A 22,017-nucleotide genomic window follows, 5' to 3' on the forward strand; every position below is an offset into this window, starting at 1 on the left:
TGACCACAGGGCATTAATACGAGATGCGGCAGGACCAACAGAGCCAAGCACTTAAAAAACATTTAGTTTAATAGGTATAAAACTTGACATTAAAACACCAATTATACAAAGGCATACGAGGTTGGACACTGATACGGCTACACTGTGCACATCTTCACGGACACCCGAGCTAGATGCTCACACCAAGCAGCGTGGCCAGGGCAGCATGGGGCTCAGCGTGGGATGCAAACCCCAGGCACAGAGAGGGTTTTGGCCAGCTGAGCCCCATGCTGCCAGAGAGCACCGGACTGCTGGCGGTACCAGAACGAGCCGCCCAAGCCTTGTCACACGGCTCCAGCCATGGCTGCCATGTACACACCCAGTGCTTGGAAAGCACGGAGAGGAGGTGGTGACCACAGCCACATGGACAGACGGAACAAATACAGCTGTACCATCACGTGGGGCCTCCCATACATAGGGGAAGCAGCATTTCTGACAGCAGCTTCCATGGTGGGAGGGCCGTGCCGGTGTCACTGCCCCTCGGCAGGGTTGGGGGGAGGACCAGCACTCCCACCCGGCCCGAGGGGAAAGGGCAGCGCACGACCGAGCTCCGTGGTTCTGACTCTGGGACTCGCTCCCTGCGGGAGAGGGGATGGATGTACCGTGTGGATCATGATCTTGTCCCCGAACGGGAATACTGGCAGAGGTCCATGGAGTGCCGGTGCCTGGTCCCTCAGACCGCAGCAGCCCCAGGGCTGAGGTCCAGTCCAGGGTGGTGCAGAGGCTTTTCTACTGTGGCACAGGGTTCTTCTGCGTTTTTCCCTTCCACGCTGTTCCGAATCCCATAGCCGAAGTAAATCATAAAACCTGCAGGACAGTTTCCCCAATGAAATGCGCAGCAGGGGGCTGCCAGTGTAACAGCCCCGCAGGGGAGACCCTGCAGGCACCGCACTCCCCTCCGCAGGACACCTACCCACGGCCATCCAGATGGCAAACCGCACCCAGGTGCCGGCACTCAGCTGTACCATCAGCAGGATGTTAACAAAAATGCTGAAGATCGGCAGGAGTGGGAGGAAAGGTACCTGCAAAGGACAAGAGGTGCCATGTCAGCTGTGCCTTGAGGGACCTGGCTGGGCTCAAGGATGCTCCTGGCCACAGAGGGATCCTGCCACTGCCACAGCCCAGAGAGCACCTGGGCACTTCCACAACAGGGACTGCACCTTGGAGAGCCGTATCTGGGGGGGTCTGGGCTTCCCTGGACGGTGACTGCCCAGCAGTGAGCCCTGTCAGATCCTGCAATGGCCCAGATTCTGCAATGGGTCCGTGGGGGCACAGATGCCGAGCTGCTAGGGGCTGCACTCACTTTGAAGTTCAACCGTGCGTTGCTCTGCGGCTGCCTCCAAACGATGATGGTGGGAATGAGCAGAGCCACAAGGAGCAGTACCAGGGCCGCAATCCAGCCCACACTGGCTTCCTTCAGTGCAGTCACCTTGAGAGTCAGGACCACGCAGATGACTGTGATCAGTGTGGCTGCAAGAGAGGGGGTAGTCAGGGGGCTGCACAGCACGTGGCCTCCTTGGGACCCCAAGCCTCAACAATGGCTGGGCTGAGGCACCCACTCCTCTTGGTCAGGTGTGGGTCCAGCACGTGCTGTCTCCCACACCCACCCCAAAGCTTCAGGAAAGCGCTCTGTCGGGGGAACTCGCCAGCCCAGCAAGCCGAGGGGAGCCTGCACTCGGCTGGGCTCGAACCCAGCTCCAACGCTTACGCAGACCTGGCTGAGTCGCCCCATTCTGGCTGCACAATGAAGCTATTGATGGATGGATCAAACCTCGCTGGCCAAGCCCAAGTGTTCTCAGGGGGCTGGGGACCACCCTCGCTGGGTGGTCAGCCTGGGCCAGGCTCGTCACAAGGAGGTCCCGTGACCACCCACACACGCCTGGCTCAGCATCCACGTCCTCCATCAGCCCCCACATCCTCCATCAGCCCCCGTGCACCCCAAACCCCAGCCATGCCCTGTGCTTGGCACCCTGCTCAGGGTAGGGTGGGTCCAGCACCCGCTGGCACTGCCAAGAGTGGCTGGCAGCCTGTGCTGCCCGGCCCTGTGCCTCTACCCAGCATGCTCACCATCCCGTCCTGGCTCTGCAGAGACACACCAAAACGCTCTGGACCCTGGCAGGACGGGAGATCAGCCGCCAGCTCCCGCTCACTCACCAATGAGCGAGACACAGACATAGACGATGCGCCCCGAGAGTGCAGTGGGGGTGTCCGTGGGTGGGTTGAAGAGCGTTGCCAGGGACAACGTCTCTTTCTGCTGGGCACTGGCAGCGGTGACGGTCGGGTTCATGATCACCCTCTCCTCCTCGTTCCCGTTCAGCTCCAGCATTTCCATGGCCTTTGGGGAGTTCAGCTGCCCGAACTGGTACCTGAGCAGATGGGACAAGCTGCAGCGGAGCCCAAGGAACTTCCCAGCCCAGGGGGACAGTGGACAGCACCCTCATAGCCCTCCCACTCCTCCAGTCCCACGTGCTACTCCAGCAGTGGCCCCGCAACGGCCACCCCACTGGTGTGCCCAGAGACACCGTGCAGGCTTTTGTGAGCAGCCTCTATCTTGGGGGCTTGATGCTTCCCCAGGCTGTGTCCTCCCAGGAAAAAGCTGTGGCCACAAGCCCCAGGCTCAACACAAGGCACATCCACCCCAGGCACCCCCACGCGGGAGAAAGCACCCACCGGAGGATGAGCACGCACACCGCCACCAGGGAGTAGGCCAACAATGTGCCAATCGACATGAGGTCCACCAGGTCCTTCAGGTCAAGCAGGAAGGCCATCACCGCTGCAACGAGGACATGCAGCATGAGCATGACTCTGGACCGCCACGGGTTCAAGCATGAGGCAGTGGCCGGCAGCCTTACCTGCAAGGAGCCCTGAAGTGATGGTGGCTGACAGAGGGGTCTTCGTGCGGCTGTTGATGCTGGAGAGGAACTTGAAGAGCAGCCCGTCCTCTGCCATGGCATAGATCACACGGGGCATGGGGAACATGGAGCCCAGCAAGCTGCCGTGGGGAGAGATGGCTCAGGGCCTGCCAGGCAAACTGTCCACAGTCACCACCCAGACAGAGATGGGGACAGCACCAGCTCTGTGCCAGGAGCAGGACAGCAGCCAGATGGAGCAAACCCCCAGCCCAGCTGGGACACGAACTGCTGGTCCCCGTGTTGTGCCACGCAGTGCCAGGAATGGAGCCATTCCTACCTGGTGGAGAGGGCACAGAGTGAGCCGACAGCAACGGCGTAGCGGGCGGGCTCCCAGCCCACCGCCTTGAAAGCCTCAGGCAGGGGACTCTCCTTGTTCAGGAGGAAGTAGGGCACCATGAGGGTCAGGGCCGCCGAGACCCCGAAATAAGCCACGAAGCAGATGAGGAGGGACACAATGATGCCGATGGGGATCGAGCGCTGGGGGTTCCTGGCTTCCTCCCCTGTGCAGAGACAAGAGGCAGTGTCTGTCCCCGCTCCACGGCACAATACAGGGCAGCTGGCCCTGGGGGACAAGCCGCAGCAGGGACCTTCCGTGGCAGCGTGGGGCTGGGCAGCAGCAGGCAGGGGCTGCTGGAGAGGACGGGTCCCCAGCCACGCTGCTGTACTGGCAGGGGCTTCGGCAGTGCCGAGAGCAGAGGCGTGCGGCTACAGTCGCGGCTTCCCGGCATGTGCTGCCGGGCCGCTGCGCTCACTGGCCCCCAGGCCATGCCAGCCCTCTGTGACCCCCCAGCAGCTCCCACTCCCTGCAAAGCCCACTGAATACAGATCCTCGGTGCGTGTGGGCACGGCAGCGCGGCCCCCATGCCGTCTGCCCCCCGGCCTGTGCGAGGGCGCGCTCTCCCGCTTGCTCTTCGGCAAGGGCCTCGGCGGCTGTAGGAGGGAAGGAGGCGGGGAGGCACAGGCAGGGAGGTCAGGCAGAACTGCCTGTACCAGCCACCCACTAAGTAGATTCCTGGGGGAATGAGAGGAAATTAAGAGGGCTCCCTGCGCTTCAGAGCGCGGCAGTTCTGCACGAACTCGGTCATTTAGAAAAACGTTTCTTGAGACTGGGAAATAACCAGAAGGCATTAGCAATTCCCAGCACTGCTGCAGCCTCAACTCGGCAGCAGAAAGGCTCCCCACTGCCCTGGGAGCTGCCTGCGCAGGCAGGGTGCAGCCCTGCTCCCACTGCGGGATGTGAGGAGCCCCTTTGCCTGGGGCAGGGCAGGCTGTGAGCCCTTTTGTGCTGGCCCAGCTGGGGACAGAGCCGCCGCGGGGAAACCTCCCAGGAGCAGCTGGACGGGCCATTTCCCATTTCCCACGCCACAGAGCATCCTCCCTGCCGGGTCCCAGCCAACCACCAGCTGTGCTGGGGAAATGCCCACACCACCCTCACCCACGGCAGTACCTGTGGTGGCGATGCAGTCAAAGCCCACAAAGGCATAGAAACAGGTGGCAGCACCGGTCAGGATCCCTTCCAGTCCAAAGGGGGCAAACCCACCAGAGCCAAAGGCTTTTTTGCTGGAAAGGAGGGAGGAGAGGAGCTGCCGTGGGGTGCATGGACAGCGGGGCTGGTGCCAGCCCTGTGCTGGACCCTGGCCTGGCATGGTTGCCCTCCTCACCTGATGTCATCCGGCAGGTCCGTGGCTGAGTGGTTGACGTAGTCCTCCTCCGAGAGCTGCCAGTTCTTGATGTCTCCCTTCACAAAGCCTGCGATGATGACGAAGCTCAGCACCACCAGGTTCACTGCTGTGAAGATTTTGTTCACGAGGGCGGATTCACTGACACCAAAGGCCAGCAGTGCTGCAGGGACCAAAGGGGTGAGTGAGGACCTGCTGGGCTCCCATGCCACCACCCACGATGCCACAGAGCCACTCCTACACACTCACCAGTGAGCAGCCCAATCAGGATCAGGGCAAAGAAGTCCGGGCGCTCGGCCAGCACCCCTGGCAAGTGCACTGTGGTCTTGTTCATGAAGAAGGTGGAGATGTGGTTGCCGATTATGTTGTCAAATGCCGCGCTCCAGGCTCGAGCCACACTGGCCGTGCCTGGTCAATGGCAAATCTGTGCATCAGTCCAAGCCCAGGGCAGAGCGGCACCAGCCACACCCTCCCCAGCATCCACCTCCCTGCTGATCCCACCCCACACCCTGCTCCCGCAGCACCACACGCTGCCCCCATGAGCCCCCCACGCTGTCAATGCAGTGCTGGAAAGAGCCCGGGCACTGGTGCCAGCACCCTGCCTGGCCACATACCTATCACGTAGGAGAGGATGAGGTTCCAGCCCGTTGTGAAAGCCCAGATCTCGCCGACAGTGACGTAGCTGTAGAGGTAGGCAGAGCCGGTTTTGGGGACGCGGGCCCCAAACTCTGCGTAGCAGAGTCCAGCCAGTACCGATGAGAGAGCAGCCACCAGGAAGCAGAGGACGATGGAGGGACCAGCCATCTCCTTGGCCACCTCCCCAGCCAGCACGTACACGCCAGCCCCCAGTGTGCTGCCCACCCCCAGGGCTATGAGGTCCAGTGTGGAAAGGCAGCGAGCGAAACGTGTGTCCTCGGAGCTCAGATCCACCACACGCCGGCGGATCAACTTCTTCCCAACGCTGGTCATTTTTCCCCCGAACATCTTGTCCTCTTGTGGGTGGTGCTCAGCTGCTCAAAACCCCTGCAAAAGAAGGGACCATAGGAATGTGAAGCTCAGGGCCCTGCAGGCAGCAGGACCCACGCTGTGGGGAGCAGGGCAGGCAGCGATGCCCACAGGAGCCGTGCCTGCTCCCAGACAACCTGTGGGCACCAAGCCCCCGCCACACTGGTGGGGCAGAGATCATTTTGGCTCCCTCCAAGGCACCGTGGGGCTGCGTATAACCCACCTGTGCAGCCCCTGCACCAGAAGAACGAGCCGGGGATGAACCCAGTGAGTCCATGACGGGAAATAGGCTCATTGCACAAGCCCTGTGTGGTCCCCATCACGGGGCCCCCGGGCACGTCCCAGAGCTTGCCCACTGTCTCCCAGCAACTCCCCACTGATTTGGCAGCCTGGAGATCCCTCAGCCCAAACTTGACTGCTGGCACATCCCTCCGGCCTGGCGCGTGGGCGAGCACAGCGGCGATGGCAGGGAGACAAAAGCATTCCTCCAGAGGAGGATTTGGCAGGCTGGGCTGACTCACTGGGATGCAGCCATTCCTCCTTTGCTCCCAGCTTCTGCACTACACCCTCGGCAGGGATACGTGGCCAGACCCACAGCACGGTCTCCCAGTGCACATCTCTTGCGTGCCAATGGTGCTTGCCAAGCAGCCCGCACGCTCCACAGGCTGCAATCACCCTAAACGTGTGACACCTCTACCCCTTGTGCTCACAGCAACCACCCATCCCCAAAAGGCTCTGGGAGACGAGCACCCTGTGGAGCAGGCAGCCAGCAAAGGGTAAGAGAAGCTGCAAGGAAAGTGGCTCCCAATGCCCATGGCCACGGCTGGCACCCTGTGCCCAGCGCTGGACCACCTGCCCACCAGCGCCTTCTCCCTGACGGCTGCTCCCTTCATTGGAAAACGAAACACGCTCCAGCCAGGCGCCCGGGGCAGCACGGATGCCACATTGTATGGATCAGCGTAAGTACACACGAGGATAACTTTGTGACCCTTTTCCACTGAGGGGGTTTACCAGGGTTGCAGTGGCAGCCACCAGCTCAGCTCCTTCCCCATAACCAGCAAACCAGCCTGTTTCTGAAGAAATCTCCTCCTGAGCTGGCATGTGCCACGTTTGGCCTTGGCCCAAGGAGCCGTCCCAGCCCTGGGCACCCTCTGGGCCATGTTTCAAGGGCCCCAGCACTGGCACCTTCCCCAGCCACTGCCCGGACAGCTCTGTCTGCCTTCCCCAGCACTGCTTGATTGCTCCAAGGATTTCTGACGCCCGACGTGAGCTTTGCACGCTGCAAGCACAGGGCTGGCGGCAGAAACGTGCTCAGCCCTTAGTCCCAGAGCAGCGCAGAGAAAAAAGCGCGAGCGGCGCTGAAGAGGAAGATGTGGGACAGCCTTCCCTTCCTAAACCCCACGGGCTCTGCTGCGCTGGGGTTCGCCGTGCCCAGTGAAAGGAACACGTTAAGCACTCAGACCCCACCAGCACCCGTCAGAGCCGGTCTAGGGGAAGCTGCTCCGGCGGGTGGGCTGGCTCCGGGGAGGCTCAGCCCATGGCCGGAGAGGTGCCTCGCGGAAAGCCACGCTGTCACCAGGGATGGAGAGCGCAGAGGGAGCGACGGGCGGGCTGAGCAGAGGGGAAGCGACGTGTCGGGCGACAGCTCCCGCCGGCCGGACCCTCCCGCTGCCCGCCGCATCCCGGTACCCGCCGCATCCCGGTACCCGCCGCATCCCGCCGCGGCTCGGGGCAGGTCCCGGGGGCCGTCAGCCCCCGGTCGGGACCCTCACCCCAGCCCCCGCGGGGGCATCTCTAGCTCCGGGGAGCTGTCAGCCACGCTCCGTCCCGCCGGGGAGCCCGGCACTGCCCCGGCAACGGTGGGACCGGGACGGGGCGCCCCGGCCAGCTCCGGCCGCTGCTCACACCGGCCCCACGTGCGGGCGGCGGCTGATGCAAGCGCGGCACCGGTTGCGCCAGGCCCCGCCCGTCCCGGCGGCGGCGCCCGCCGCGACTCACCGGCGGCGTGGCTCGGCTCGGCTCGGCTCGGCGCGGCTCGGCTTGACTCAGCTCGGCTCGCTCCGGTGCGATCCCGTTCAGCTCCGCTCCGCTCGCCCCGGGACTGCCGCTGCCGCCGAGTGGGTTGGACAGCGGACCGGCTCCGCCCGCCGGATGTCGGAGCGAACCCGAGCCGAGCCGAGCCCCGGAAACAGCGCGGGCTCCCGGCCCCCCCGGGTGCTCCCCCCGCCCCCCCCGCAGACCCGCCCCGTCGCCCCGGGGAAGCGGGACCAGCCCCATGGCCGGTGCGGGGAAGCCCGTCCCCTCCCAGCCCCACCCGGTTCCCCGCGCCCTGCCGCCCCCCACGTCACAAATTTTTTAAAAAATATATAAATTCAAGCCATAAACGACACCGGGGCGGGGGTCAGGCACGGCTCGGCCCCCGGGAGTGCGGCTGCTGCGGACGGTGTGGCCGGTGGCATCAGCCGTGCTCCCCCGGGAAAGGCCCCGGAGGGGCGGCGGAGGTTCCCCGAGCCCGGCTGTGCCGGGAGGGCAGAGCCGGCCCCGCCGGGGCTGCAGCGAGGCGAGGGCTGGGGCGCAGCGGGGAGGCCAGCCCCGCCACGGCGGGCGCGGCCCGAGGCCGGGGTGAGGGACTCTGCCCCGACCCCCGTGTGCTCTGCAGGGAGCGAGTCCCGGCCAGAGCCCCCGCGGCTCCGCTACAGCCTCCCCAAGGCTGGGAGCAACAGGCAGCCCAAAGCGACGGGGAACAGCGGTCTCGGGAGAACTGTCCGGCAGCCGGGCCGGGAGCGAGGAGCGGGGCGGGAGCCAGCATCCTTCTCTCCCGCACGCAGGCAGGGACCAGCCGCCCGCAAACCTGTTCCTGATTCAATCCAGCATTCGCGTGTCGTGAGCACCCATTCGAACAGGCGGCGACGCCGGGGGCTGAGCCAGCCCCTCCCTGGCACCGCAGGCAAGGCTCTGCTCCAGCGGCACTGCCCAGGCTGCCGAGGCAACGGGCTGCCAGCCATTTGCAGCAGAGCAGGAGCACCGGGCAGGGTGCTACAGGCCCCTCGCTGGGTGCCTGCCCACCCCGCCTCCCCCGGGGGTGAACACACAAGGGCCGGGGAGACAAAAAGGCTCCGCTCAGCGAAATGACCTCAAGGCAATGGAAACAGCGACGCAGCACGCTGCGAGCGCAGCTGCCAGGCAGTGACGCAGGCTCTGCTCCCGCTCGCAAGCCCTTGCGCATGAATGAACCTCAGCAACACCCGTTCCCCTCCCCGGCCCCGCGCTCCCCACCAGCAAGGAAGTGAGCTCAAGATCGAGATACAGAAATCCCCAGCAGCCTCGCTGTTAGCACCCAGGCGCTTCCCGCACCTCCTTGGGCTGCCTGCAGCAGGCAGGGACCCGGCTGGGCCAAAGCCCTGCTGCCTGTGGTGCCACGGGCAGCACCATCGCTGAGGGTGCTCTCGGGCAGGACCAGTAGAGCCACGGGCACAGCAGGGCTCAACGGGGGGATATCCTGACCCAGCTAAGCAGGGGCTGGGTACCCAGAGCAGCGAGGGGGAAATGACACCAAGACTCGCCTATTCCCAGAAACCCTCTTGCAACAGCAGCTGTTGGGAGGCAGTTTCAGGAAGGGAGCAGCACCAGGGCACCGAACATGGCTCCAGCTCCCAGACCTCACAAGTAGCTCCACATTCAGCTTCACAGAGCCCCATCCTCACCTCCCAGTCTACCACTCTCCTCCTCCCCCTCCCCATTCAGCGCCCTGATCCAGCAGCACAGGCTAAGGGCCAGGAGCAGGTGGAGACATGGAGTGAGCCAAGCGCACGTCCTGACAGGAGCAGCAGGAAGGCAGACAGTGGCACGGCATGCATAGCCAGTGCCCAGAAGGGTAGGAGGTGGCTCCAGCCTGGAAAGGGGGCCAAAAGCCCTGCAAAAGCAGATCCAAATCAGCCCCCTGAGCCCCATCACCTTCCACGACTGGAGCATAGAGTCACAGAATATCTCAAGTTGGAAGGGACCCATAAGGATCATCGAGTCCAACTTCCTGCTTCTTGCAGGTCTACCTAAAGCTAAACCATATGACTAAGAGCGTCATCCGAATGTGCCTTGAACTCTGACAGACTTGGTGCTGTGACCACTTCCCTGGGGAGCCTGTTCCAGTGACCAACCACCCTCTCAATGAAGAACACCTTCCTAATGACCAATCTGAACTTCCCCTGACACAGCTTCATTCCATTTCCTCTTGTTCTATTGCCAGTCACCAGAGAGAGATCAGCAGCTGCCCCTCCACTGCCCTCCTCGAGGAAGGCGTAGACTGCGATGAGATCGCCCTTCAGCTTTTTCTTCTCCAAGCTGAACAAACCGAGTGACCTCAGCCACTTCTCAGAAGTCTTGCCCTCGAGGCCTTTCACGATCTTGGTCACCCTCCTCTGGGCACACTCTAATAGCTCGATGTCCTTCGTATAGTGAGGTGCCCAAAACTGCACACAATACTCGAGGTGGGGCCACACCAGTGCAGCATAGAGTGGGACCTCCCTTGACCAGCTAGCTATGCTGTGCTTGATGCACCCCAGGACACTGTTGGCCCTTTTGGCTGCCAGGGCACACTGTTGACTCATATTCAACTTGCCATCAACCCAAACCCCCAGATCTCTTTCTGCAGGGCTGGTGTCCAGCCTCTCGTCCCCCACTTTGTGTGTATAACCACGATTACCCTGTCCCAGGTGGAGAAACCAGCTCTTGGTCTTGTTAAATTTCATATGGTTGGTGATTGCCCAGCTCTCTACTCTATCCAGATCTCTCTGTAAGGCCTCTCTACCCTCGAGGGACTCCACAGCTCCTCCCAGTTTAGTAACGTCAGCAAACTTACTTAACGTAGATTCCATTCCCGCATCCGGATCATTTATAAAAACGTTAAAGAGCTCTGGCCCTAAAATTGAGCCCTGGGGAACCCCGCTGGTGGCTGGCCTCCAGCCTGATGTAACCACCTTTGCTATAACCCTTAGAGCCCAACCCATCAGCCAATTGCTCACCAATGTGGTGTGCTGGACAGTTTATCCAGAAGGATACTGTGAGAGACAGTATAAAAGCTTTGCTAAATTCCAAAACTATCACATCTACTGGCTTCCCTTGGTCAATTGGATGGGTGACCTTACCATAAAAGGAACTTAAGTTGGTTAAGCAGGACTTTCCCCTTGGGAACCCATGCTGGCTATGACCAATGACTGCATTGTTTCTCAAGTGTTTTTCAGTAACTCCCAGAATAACCACCTCCAAGGTCTTCCTTCTTACCCTTCTTGAAAATTCAGACACTTGCCAGCTTCCAGTCGACTGGGACCTCTCCAGACTCCCAAGACCATTGAAAAATAATGGAGAGAGGTCCACGATGACATCAGCCAGCTCTTTCACCACCCTGGGATGAATCCCATCAGGCCCCATAGATTTACGCACATCCAGCTGGAGCAGCAAGTCTCAAAGAAGTTCAGGGTCAGCTGGGAGTTTATCATCACCCAGTCACAGTCTTCCAACACAGGGCTCCAGGGGTCTCAAGGCCCATCATCGGTGTTGAAATCAGAGGCGAAGAAGGCAGTGAACATCTCTGCTTTGTCTACATCCCTATTTGTGAGGCGATCGACCTCATCAAGCAATGGACTAATGTTATCTCCAATTATCCTTTTGCTATTAACCTATTTTTAAAAAGCCCTTTTTGTTGTCCTTCCCAGTGCTGGCCAGCTTGAACTCTAATTGAGCTTTGGCCACACCAATTTTCTCCCTACAGTGGCAGACAGCATCACTGTAGTCCTCCCATGTTGCATGTCCATACACTGTCCTTTTCTGCCTAAATTCTAGAAGGAGATCCCTGTTCAGCTAAGCCAGTCTTCTGCCCCACTTGCTTGACTTTCAACACTTTGGGATTGCCTGCTCCTGCGCTCTTAAGAGATGGCTCATTAAAAGTGACCAGCATTCATGGCCTCCAATACCTTCCAAAGCAGTTTCCCAGGGGACCTTACTAACTAGCTCCTTCAGCAGCCCGAAGTCTGCTGTCCCCATACCCAGGGCTGAAGTTTTGCTGGCAATTTTTCTCCTGTCACGAACGATTTGAAACTCAACTACTTCATGGTCGCTGTGACCAAGACAGCCACCAATCACCACTTCGTCCATGAGTCCCTCTCTGTTTACAAACAACAAATCTAGCAGGGCACCTTTTGTAGTCGGCTCCCTTAGTACGTGCACCAAGAATTTATCTTCAACATGCATGTACAGGGGACACCCCTGTACACCGCACTGGAGCGCTCCACCGTGGATCGTGCTGGGACCAGAGCTGCTCGCCTTGGCAACTGAGTGCCAAGCAGGGGAGGGAGGTAGGGGATGGAGCATCCCTGCGCAGCCACCCCTGCGCACATGCAAGGGTGGCCGCCCCAGGAAGGGGTGTGGACTGCCTGTCGCACGCGGGGCAGCCAGGAACACCAGCTGGAGATACCAGGGAAGCGGGAGCAGGGCAGCGGGAGCAGGGCAGCCTTCCCAGCCCAGCCCCGGCACGCTGCCAGCACCAGACAGTGGGACTCTTCAGGGCCTCACCCAGGCATGTGGCAGCGCGACAAGGTGCCTGCATCAACCTGCCGCAGAGAGAAGGCAGCAGGGCAGGGCTTACTGCGCTGGCAGGCACGAACGGCGAGGGACTGAGTCCCAAGCACTGCTTCCCCACCACCTGCCCCCAGACACTGACACGAGCCACCAGCTAAAATGGTAAGTAGCAGCTAACAGCTGCAGAAGCCCCATGTGCCATCAGCCAGCACTGGCTCTTCCCATGTCCAGCATGAAGGTAGTTTAGGGCAGAAACCTGCCCATACGGCTGCCTGCCACCACCACATATCCAAGCATCCCACCTGGAAGCACCAGGTTTGTCCAGAAAGGCTTCCCCAGAGCCATGCTGTGCCTCCGTCCACCAGCACCCACCTCCTCCATACAGCAGAACTCGAGTCTGTCTGAGCAGAACCAGCCACAGCTGGACAGGGTAGCCCTTTCTGTCCAGCCCTTTGGAGAACAGTGGGCAGCATCAGGCACTGGCTCTACCCCAGCAGACAGCAAGCATCACTGAGAAACGACACCTTTATTTCAAACACAAGGAGTTAAAAAAATCATTCATTCAAGAGCTCCACAAATATCACTGGCTCAGTGGCTCAGGCGGCTGGACAAGTGGCTGTTGTGTCTGTCCCTGTGTGCAAGCTGTCAGTCTCTCCCCGAGTCACCACTCTCCTCCACTGCTGCATCTTCCAGACAGATTCCTGGGGAGAAATGGCAGCATCAAAGCACTGCTGCTCCCAGCACTCAGCACCTGCCCCACGGGGAAGGCCACAAGCTGTGTCACTTCCACCTGGCAGCGCTCAGTTACGCTGGCAAAGGATCAACAGAGCATCCCTGCAGCCTGCCCAGGGGGGAGGGCTCACCCCAGCGAGGGAACATACCTGCTGCTCTGAGCTGAGCCTGCAAGGAGGAGATTGTCTGGCGATAGGCTTCACACTGGGCAGTCTTGTCAGCTGCAAGCAGGAGGCGAGTTAAGAGTGTGCTCAGCCCACCCTGAACACCTCACCCCGAGACCCTCTGGGGCTGCAGCTGGGATCCTGCTCTACCCCTGAACAAGAAGCCAGCCCCATCCCCACGGAGCTGCAGGCCCTGGGCTCCAGGTAAAAGCGCAGGGAGTGTCATCTGGATTGTGGGTGTCCCGCAGCCCCCAAAACAGCCAGCCCCATGTACCAAGCTCTCCCTTCACTCGCTCCAGCTCGTTCTTTACACGCTTCAGCTCCTGGGACAGCTGGTCACCTGCAGACTGGCAAGGGCAGGGCATAAGTGTGATGCCAGGACAGTCACCCCCACACAGTGACCCACAGCCCAGCCCCAGCACAGCCCTTCCTGTGGAGGAGCAGCATCTCTGCAGGCAGCACACGCACATCAGTGGTTCTTGGGCTTGAGGAGCCCTGCTCATCCCCCTCAGCACGTCAGAGCAGGGCCCCATTTTGACATTCACCCCTGCTTCAGGAGCCTGGTGCTGCTGCAGTGCAGTCCAACCTCCACCCCAAGCCTAGCACCCACAGGACCACTGCCAGGGTGTGTTCATCACAGCAGCGGTGCCTGGCAAAGGAGCCACTGTTCGCTTGTCAGCAACTGCCAGCGTTCATGGGTCACAAGGATCCCTTTGGCAGGTTACAGCCACATAGCAAAGAGCCCTAAAACTGCTGGCAAACGCACAAACGTATTTTGCAGGTAGGAGACTTCACACTTTGGAGCCTCACCTGGCTACAGGCTCTGCTCACCCCATCCTGGGGACATCTCCAGCATATCAGGAGGTATAAAAGTGACACAAGCCACAGGGGATGTGCATCTTTGAAAAGCCCCTTAAAAAAATTAACTGGACAGAAGTCTGCAGTCCCCTGAGCACCAGAGAGGTGGTAAAGCTGTGCAGCAAATGCACAAGGTCTTGTGTAAACCCCAGGGAAAGGCTAAAACAGCTCAGGTACCAGCCCAGAAACTTGCAGTGTCAGGTCCCATCACCTCCCACCTCTGGCATAGCTGGCCCAAGCCACCATCAGAACTGTGCTCTGTGGTGCCAGGACACAGTTGGCTCTTACCTGCTCAGCAGGGACTGCATCACCACACCCTGGAGTCAGGCCAAGGGCAAACAAGCTGGAAAAAGAGGACCCCTCACACACCCACGTCTGGTCAGCCTTATCTGTGAAAAGAGAAGTGTTGCCACTAGAAACGTAGCTGCCATCCCCATGGCCCCTCTTCAACTAGGCCACAGAGCTGCCCCAGACCAGGGGCAGACCCTGTCTGAGGGAGCCAGAGGTCTTCAAGCCCCTCCAGACCAATGGCTGCTGCTGGCCTGGCCTGTACAGGCACTGCTGGGAGAAGGTGCTCCTGCACGGCATATCTCCCAGTAGCTCTGGGCTCACACAGGGAGGGCAGACAGGTGCCCAGGGCAGGGCAGGGCTGTCCCAGCAGAGTGGGGACAGCCTCCTCGCTTCAGCTTCCTCTGCAGGGCGCAGGACTGCAGGCTGCCCAGCTGCAGCTCTTGGGGAAGGCAGTGCACCCTGCCTGCAGAGCAGGCCAGAGCACCCCTGTTCAGCGAGGACCCTGCTGGGAGCAGCACTGCCCAACAAGCAGCTGCCATCTACCCTAGGCAGCTGCCCATGTTTCCCCATGCTCACCCTGACACAAGGCAAGAACCCACCAGAGCCCAACATAGAAATGTAGACTCTCTTCACTGTGGTACACTCACAGGACCCTTGGTTTTCAGCAGGTCTTTGGCAGCCAGGAGCCAGGAAAGCTCCAGAGGGGCTCCTCTCTACAGGGGCGCAAGCTCCAGCTCCACACTCCTGCGTGGGACCACACCCCCATACCGCTCACCTGCTCCCAAGACAGTCCCTGCTGCCACCAGCGGTTCTTTGCTCTCACCATTTTCCTTCAGCTCTTGGGTCCTGTTGCACACCAGCTCCTGCGTAGTTGATCCTGAAGTGGGATCCAGGAAATGAAAGCAACGAGCATCAACCTCTGCTCAGAGAGTGCCCTGGCAGCAACATGTGCTGACCAGGGCCGCTCCCTGGGCTATGGATGAGCTAGAGCACCAGATTTGTTCAGGCTCTTTGCTGGGTGCCTCTCCAGAGAAAGGGACTTGCCTAGCCTCACTGCTCCCCCTTTCACTTCCCCTCCTCTGAGCCCGAGCACACACTGCCCCCTCCTGTCCTTTCCCCGGGATCAGCCTTGACTCGCAGCTGAGACCTGAATGTTCTCCCCAGGGCAGTAGCTACCCCCTCCCACGACACCAGAGCCTCCAGGGCTTCTGCCCAGATTCACCCTTACCGAGGCAAAAGCGCTTGGGGGTAGGCACTGTTCCCAGCCGCCGCAGTCGGGAACGAGAAGCCACGGTAGGAACTGCTGTAGAGAGCCTCCATGAGGGCTGCCTGCGACCGCCAACCTTGACAGCAGCTGTAGTGGACAAACACGAGGTGCAGAGGCTGCTACTCCAAAGCAGCTACATCGCACCTCTCCTAGGGCAGCCCAGGGCTCAGCCAGGCTGCCTGTCCCAGGCCCATGGGCACCAGCACCCCCGTAACCCCAAAAGACCATGGAGTGAGGGCTCCAAGCCAACAGGCTGCTAGCCCACATCGGCAGGAGGCCAGACAGTGCTAATTAATACAGCACTTAGGGCATAAGCGCATTTCCGAGGCTCCTACTTGCGCCGCTTCCAGGGACTCCCCACTCCCCACGCTCTATCCCTGCCCCATGCTGCAGCCCAGGCCTTCCCCCTTCTCGCCGCAGCACCAGTCCCCCCCTAAGCTTCCCCGCTTTGCACAAGGCAACTAGCAGCGCAGAATTACTTTCCATCTCCGTGTCCCGGGAGGTGGGTTTGCGAAGGGTGGAAGCTTGCGCCAGCTGTGAAGCCCTGCTCGGATGCTGAAGCCTAGACCCGGCAGCCAGCACCGGCTCGGTACCCGAGGGAGACAGAGGGTTTTGCAGCCCCGGGGAAGCGGTTGCGGTGCTGGGGCTCTCTCCAGTGGCCCGACTCACCTGCGGGCTCGGGGAGCTTCGTTCCCGGGGCACCGAGCCCCCTGCCGGCCTTGGGGAGCTGCAGGCTCAGCGAGGCCCGTGCCCGGGACAGCCTGCCGCCGCCGCGGCACGGGGACCAGGCGGGGGTGCGGGGGCGGCCCGCGGGGTCCGGCCCGCCGCAGGGGGGCTGTCCGGCACCGCGCCGTGCTGCCTTACCGGACAGGGCCTGCGGGCGGGCGAGGCGGGAGCCGGGCCGCGCTGAGCCGGGGCACCCGCCGGCAGCGGGCTGCGGGAGGCGCCGGGGCTCCCCGCGGGCCGGGCCCGGGGCGGCAGCGACCCCGCGGCCACCCGTGCTCGGGCGGGCGGCGGGCGCGGCGCTGTCCGGGGCCCCCTCATCGAGGGGCGGCGGGGCCTGCAGCGGCGTGGAGGTGACGGGCCCGGAGGCGTCGAACCACAGGGCGCTGTCCTCCCCCGTGCTCGGCGAGGGCTCCTCCGCCATGCCGGCGCCGAGGCGCAGGAGGGCGACGATGTTGCGGCACTCCTCCTCGAAGAAGCTGAGGTAGAGCGGGGAGACCGGCGATCGCGGGCTCTCGACGTGCCGCTGCAGGCCGGGGCAGGGCGGCGAGCCGCCGTCCGCCGGCGGTTGCTCCGGCCGCCACATCCCGCCTCAGCGCCGCCGCCGCCCGCTCCCGCCCCCCCGCACCCCTCCCGCCTCCGCGCACCGCCCCCTGCCGCCGGGGATGGCCACACGCACCCCCCGCTCCGCCTCCGCGCAGCGCCCCCTGCCGCGGGCGATGCGGGCGCCGCCGGTGCCCCCTCCCGGTGCTCCCCCCGCCCCGCCCCGGTAGCTCCCCGGACAAGGCAGAGACTTGGCTTCACAGTGGTTTAATGCGAACGGAACCGGGACGTTACACTGGACAGGGTGGAGACAGCTGGGCGGACGGCAGCCCCGCGGCAGCACAGGCAGGAGGAAGGGGCCGCCCCAAGCAGGGCCGGCAGCAGCAGGGGGAGGGGGCCGAGACCTCCTGCGGGCACGGCTGCCTCCACCGGCACCAGCCTCCGCGCTGCCCCACGGCCCTTCCGGGCAGAGCCGGCCCCCGGAGCACTTCCGTCCCGGTTTCAGCAACTTCTCCTCCTCCCTGAGAGCCACCTCTCGCCCAGCAGCGCCAGCTCCTCACCAGAAAACCCAGGAGACGTTAGGGAGGCCTTGGGGGACGTGTGCTTGGCAGGAACAGGAGAGCAGTCACTGCAGGCCTATGCTCCAAGAAAGGCTAAACTGTGCCACCACAAAGTGACCACGCATGTATAAACCAGCCAGCCTTGTCCTGAGGAGCTGGCCCCAAGCTGAGGCCCAACCTCGCTCATCACAGCTGTGGCAGCTGGAAGAGCCTCCAAAGGACAGTTCTGCTGCAGCAAGTCACAGCCTCGTGGTGCCCCTCAAGCTCTGAATGCTTCCCTGGCCAGTCTTGTGTCCTTGCTTCCACACAAGTAACTGCCTAACTCACTGCAGAACAGGGAAGAACACACAAAAAGCCATCGTTACTTCTCCTGCTTTGTAAGCAAATGTCTAACCCAGGACCGACCATTTTCTGCTGTCCCTTTCTGGAGAGGTGGCTTCATCCCAGGCCCGGCTGCTGTGCTCCTCCTGTGGCAGCTATCACAGCTGCGTACTACAACAGCCCCCATCAGCCCTCTCCGGCTCCTCCTCAGCCAGACCCATCTCCTCCCCTCTGCAGCTGGGGCACAGGATAAGGTCACCATGGCTCAGCTGAGCAGGGTACTGCTGGAAACACCACACCAGCCCGTGGCAGAGCAAGCTGTGGCATTTTTTTAAACCCTGGACCAAGGCATCGCAGCACATACTGCTACAGCCCAGGCTATCCCAGCTTCCACACCCCAAACTGCCCACGCAGAGCACCATGAGAGCACACGTCATGGAAACCCCTCGAGCTGCCAGCAGCACGTTAGAAAGGAGGGGGATTAACACAAATACACCAAACAGGTCTGTAATGCAGGAGGCTGAGAGCAGGGTTAGAGTAAGTCTTGGGTCTCAGCACTTCCAGACAGTGAAGAATGGGGGTTTCATGCAGGGTGAACAGGGTGGACAAGAGACCAACACACCCAGGCACCTACTCACTGTTTTGGATAAGCCTTACTAAAACTCTAATACCTGATGCAATCACTGACCAACATGACAACTGCTATTCTTCAGGCTCCTGCAGAGATGCTTGGGGCTGCACGGACAGGGGAATGAAGGTTGTCTCATACCTTCCTGTACAGGGAGAGAGGCAGCTCCTACACCATAACGCCATAAGCAAGTTCCTGCTCCACACCTATTCACGCCTGCCCCTAGGTGCAGGACAACACGCTCACTTGCATAAATCTTCATACCTTTAGGCCAAGACCACAACGCAGTAGAACAAGCTGCTGCCAGTTACAAAAGAGGAAAATACTGAACAAACTGGGAGGTTCAAGAGAGGAAAAGCTGGTTCAGAGAAGACAGATTTAGTGTAAAAATAAATGTCATTTTTGCAGGAGGGAGGGTGGAATGGAGGAAGACAGTGTCTGGTGCTCCTACTGGCGCACTTTCCCTGGGACGTAATTCCTATCAATAGTCTCCTCTTGCAGGAACATATGTAAGCAGCGCTCGTTCTGTGCCAGTGGGTGTCCAGCAATTCTGGAAGAAAAATCAGATGTGGAGTGAGTAAGGCAGATCTCCTCGCTAACAAGCAGGCAGCTCCAAGCACACCCGCACCGGGCTCAGGCTAAGGTCACCAGACTGGTGTGCAACAGGGCCAGCAAGAGGTGTTTGAGCACAGGGCATTCCCTCCCACGCCATGCCCTGCAGCAGGGCACGAGCATCCTGAACCAACGCTACCCTGTCAGTGTGTCTCTGCAGCACAGCTATCTGCTAATATTTGGTTCAATCTCAGAAGAGAGAGTGGAACACAACCCACACTCAAGGCAGGACATGCTTCAGAACCGTGGTTTCGTTACCCGGCTGCAGGCACCATCCTTTAGCACAGCACTTGCGTGCAACAGATCAAGACTCCTTCCCGGTCAACCCACGGCCCTCTTCTACCAGCAGGAGCCAGTAAGGCAGCACACAGCAAACCCAGAACATCAAGCTTACTTGTTAATAAACTGTTCTAGTCCCTGTCTCCGCTCCTCAATGAAGGATTCCTCAAAGATGCCTTCGTCTCCTCGGAAGGGAAGCTGACGTTTCAAAGCTTTTCCAGGCAGCGGTGGCACTACAATCTGAAAGCACAGAATCACCCTGTCAGCAGAATGGCCACCTGCAAGTGGGCATCCTCTGCCGTTTGACACTCATCTCCAGCCCCATTACATGGATAGAGATCAAGCCTCAACAGCTGCCCACCACCACAGCCTCTCTTCTGGGCAGCTCAAGATTATTGCTACAACTGTTCCCATATGTTCTGGTTTCAGGAATAGGCAGGTTTGAGCCAGGCCTCACCTTACTGTCTCGTTCCAGCTCATTCTTCAGCCATTCAAAGTCACTGTATCGTCTCCTCACACACGACTCCTTCAATTTGAAGATTGGGAGGTTTGTCTGTAACAAAGAGGAGTAGTTAATTTGCTTGGAAGCCAGATAATATTTCAACACGTAATTGAAACCTGAAGCAAGCCCCCTGAGAGGGAAGCATCACGCGAACATCCAGCTTCTTTATTCAGGACAGAGCATAAGCACTGAAGCCCTTCAGAATCAAGCAAGCACTTGCCAGACTACTCAGAGCCAGCCATTCCCTCCCCCTCAAGCAACTATTTCAGGAACACACCCCCTCCCAGGGGCACGCGCTGGAACCAGGGCTCACAATACAGAGAAAGCTGATTTTTTTTCCCCTCTGAGTTCACTTCATTTTGAGGTGATCTACAAGAGAGCTTCACAGCAGCCTGTAGAGCAAAAGAACCTCTGGCCCGACACTGGCGTTTCCATGGAAGAACTAAGGGAGGACATCTTGTCCCAGCAACTGTTAAAGGCCAGACCTCGTGCTACAATCTTCTCTCAGAACAGCCTACCCTAACAGGTTAGCAGCTTTTTCATATCTGGTTTGTGTCACTGGAGGAACGTGCAGCAATTCCCCACCCTCCTCCCCCGCCACTAGAGTCTAAAGACTGACAGCTACAGTAACTTCACCTTTACCCTATCAACGCAGCCTGAAACATTCAAGGAACTGATGTAGCAAAACCTTCTGACAAGCAGCACACAGATAAACACAGTATTGCTGCAACACGTTTAACTATATACTTATGAGGTCTGCGAAATAAAGCCAGCTGCTTTCACAGCATCTCCACAAGAGCTAGTTTCAGTGGGACTAAGAAGTTCTCATTGCCACCTGCCAGGGACTCTTTGGCAGGCTAATGGAAACCAAGTGTCAGAACAGAAAAAAGCAAACGCCCAGTTCTTCTAAAAGCCAGTGGAGACCCAGCAGTTAAATCATCCTATGAAGCGAAGTCAATGCCAGCACTGTAACATATGCTAAAGGCAGCTTCTTTCAGGGGAAGCTCAATTTTACTTCCTTCAGCTATCAGACGCAGAGCGGTGAAGAGGTCACCAGTTTGGCTTGGTTAAGGGCCAGTGAAGCGAACCCTGCAAGAAGTGCTCAGCCTGCTACACACACTCCTGGATCACAGGCTCTTTGTAAAGTGATCAAGCCGACTCAAAAGGGGTAGCTAGGCTGCACGGTGATCAGGTCCCAAGATACTGCTAGCTAGCTTTCTTCCCCTGCTTGAGATAACCAGCTACATGCAGTCATGCCCTGCTCAGCAACCACCCAAGAGTTCCCAAGTGCCAGGCCTGGGGCTCTAGATAGGGGACAGTAGCAGGAGCCTGCTGAGGCAGCATCCTCCTTGTCCTTGTGCATACCAGCCCTCGCTGGCTGCTGAAGGGCCCCAGCGAACCCACCTGCTGCAAGCGCTCTGACCTTGAGCCCTGGCCTGCCGGAGAGCCACAGGCAAGCTGCCAGCCCCAGCCCAGCACTGCCCGGCTTGCAGGGCCGGGGCTCACCTCCTCAGCCCCCCACCGCCGCAGACAAGCACAGCCCCTGCCTGGCTACCGCGACCCCCAGGAGCTACGCCCGAGCTGTACGGTGCCGCCCTGGCCGGGCTGCCTACGCACACACCGCCGCTCCCCGTTCCGACCGCGCAGGCCGCGCTCGGCCAGAGCGGCGAGACCACCCCGGCCCTCCCCTGCCCCGGCCACCCTCCCCTGGCCACCCCGGCACCGCGCACCAAGCGCTGCCGTCCCTCCCCGGGCCATACACCCAGCCACCGGGCAGCCCAGCCCCGCCCGGGCCCACACCCGCTAGCCCCCGAGGCCTGCCTGCCCCCGGCCCGCAGGCCCCGCGGGGGCCGCACCCGCATCCGGAGCTCGTAGCTAGTGTATCTGGCGCGGCCCATGCCCACGGTCTGCGGGTTGAAGATGTCGATCTCGAGGAAGTTACTGGGCGGCCCGTACGCGTCCGTCAGGTCCTGTGGCTTGGCGTTCAGGCGCCGGGTGTCGGCCACCGCCGCCTCCGACATGGTGGTGCCGCCGCCGCCCCGCCCGGCCCGGCCCGGCCCGTCCCGCCCACTGCCGCAGCCCGCCCCACCCGCGCTCGACGCAACGTCGCCCGCCCACCGCCTGCATAACGCGGCGGGTATCCAGTGTTCGGGGCCACTCCGCCCGAGCACGCCCGGGCCGCTGGAGGCCGCTGCCTGCATAACCGGAGCGCGTACTCAGGGTGTGGGGCAGGCCACGGCGCGGCCCCAGAACCTGCACACCAAGCTCACTCTCGACGCTGCCCCGCGCCGCCTAGGGGCGCCCCAGCCGGACCCCGCGGGGCGGTGCAGAA

The 22,017-nt window shown here is 60.9% G+C and overlaps 2 protein-coding genes across 3 annotated transcripts; both read right to left on the minus strand.

The window, feature by feature from the left end:
* Positions 1 to 308: 308 nt before the first annotated feature.
* Positions 309 to 7,751, minus strand: SLC7A3 (solute carrier family 7 member 3). 2 transcript variants are annotated; one of them, XM_068411836.1, is made up of 12 exons: positions 7,634 to 7,751; positions 5,245 to 5,653; positions 4,880 to 5,038; positions 4,613 to 4,793; positions 4,399 to 4,511; positions 3,229 to 3,451; positions 2,892 to 3,031; positions 2,710 to 2,812; positions 2,194 to 2,405; positions 1,343 to 1,509; positions 953 to 1,061; positions 309 to 846 (listed from the first exon to the last, which is right to left on the minus strand). In XM_068411836.1, exons 2-12 carry the CDS (start codon positions 5,612 to 5,614, stop codon positions 713 to 715), a joined length of 1,911 nt encoding a protein of 636 aa, XP_068267937.1. In that variant the 5' UTR covers positions 5,615 to 5,653; positions 7,634 to 7,751; the 3' UTR covers positions 309 to 712. The 2 variants fall into 2 exon arrangements, with proteins under 2 accessions (XP_068267937.1, XP_068267939.1); XM_068411838.1 differs by lacking the exon at positions 7,634 to 7,751 and having other exon boundaries at positions 5,245 to 5,820.
* A 10,900-nt stretch (positions 7,752 to 18,651) lies between these two features.
* SNX12 (sorting nexin 12) lies at positions 18,652 to 21,748 on the minus strand. The gene is made up of 4 exons (XM_068412058.1): positions 21,542 to 21,748; positions 19,641 to 19,736; positions 19,299 to 19,423; positions 18,652 to 18,842 (listed from the first exon to the last, which is right to left on the minus strand). Exons 1-4 carry the CDS (start codon positions 21,704 to 21,706, stop codon positions 18,740 to 18,742), a joined length of 489 nt encoding a protein of 162 aa, XP_068268159.1. The 5' UTR covers positions 21,707 to 21,748; the 3' UTR covers positions 18,652 to 18,739.
* Positions 21,749 to 22,017: the final 269 nt, after the last annotated feature.

Source organism: Nyctibius grandis, chromosome 13, assembly GCF_013368605.1.
Source record: "Nyctibius grandis isolate bNycGra1 chromosome 13, bNycGra1.pri, whole genome shotgun sequence".
Lineage (NCBI taxonomy): Eukaryota > Metazoa > Chordata > Aves > Nyctibiiformes > Nyctibiidae > Nyctibius > Nyctibius grandis.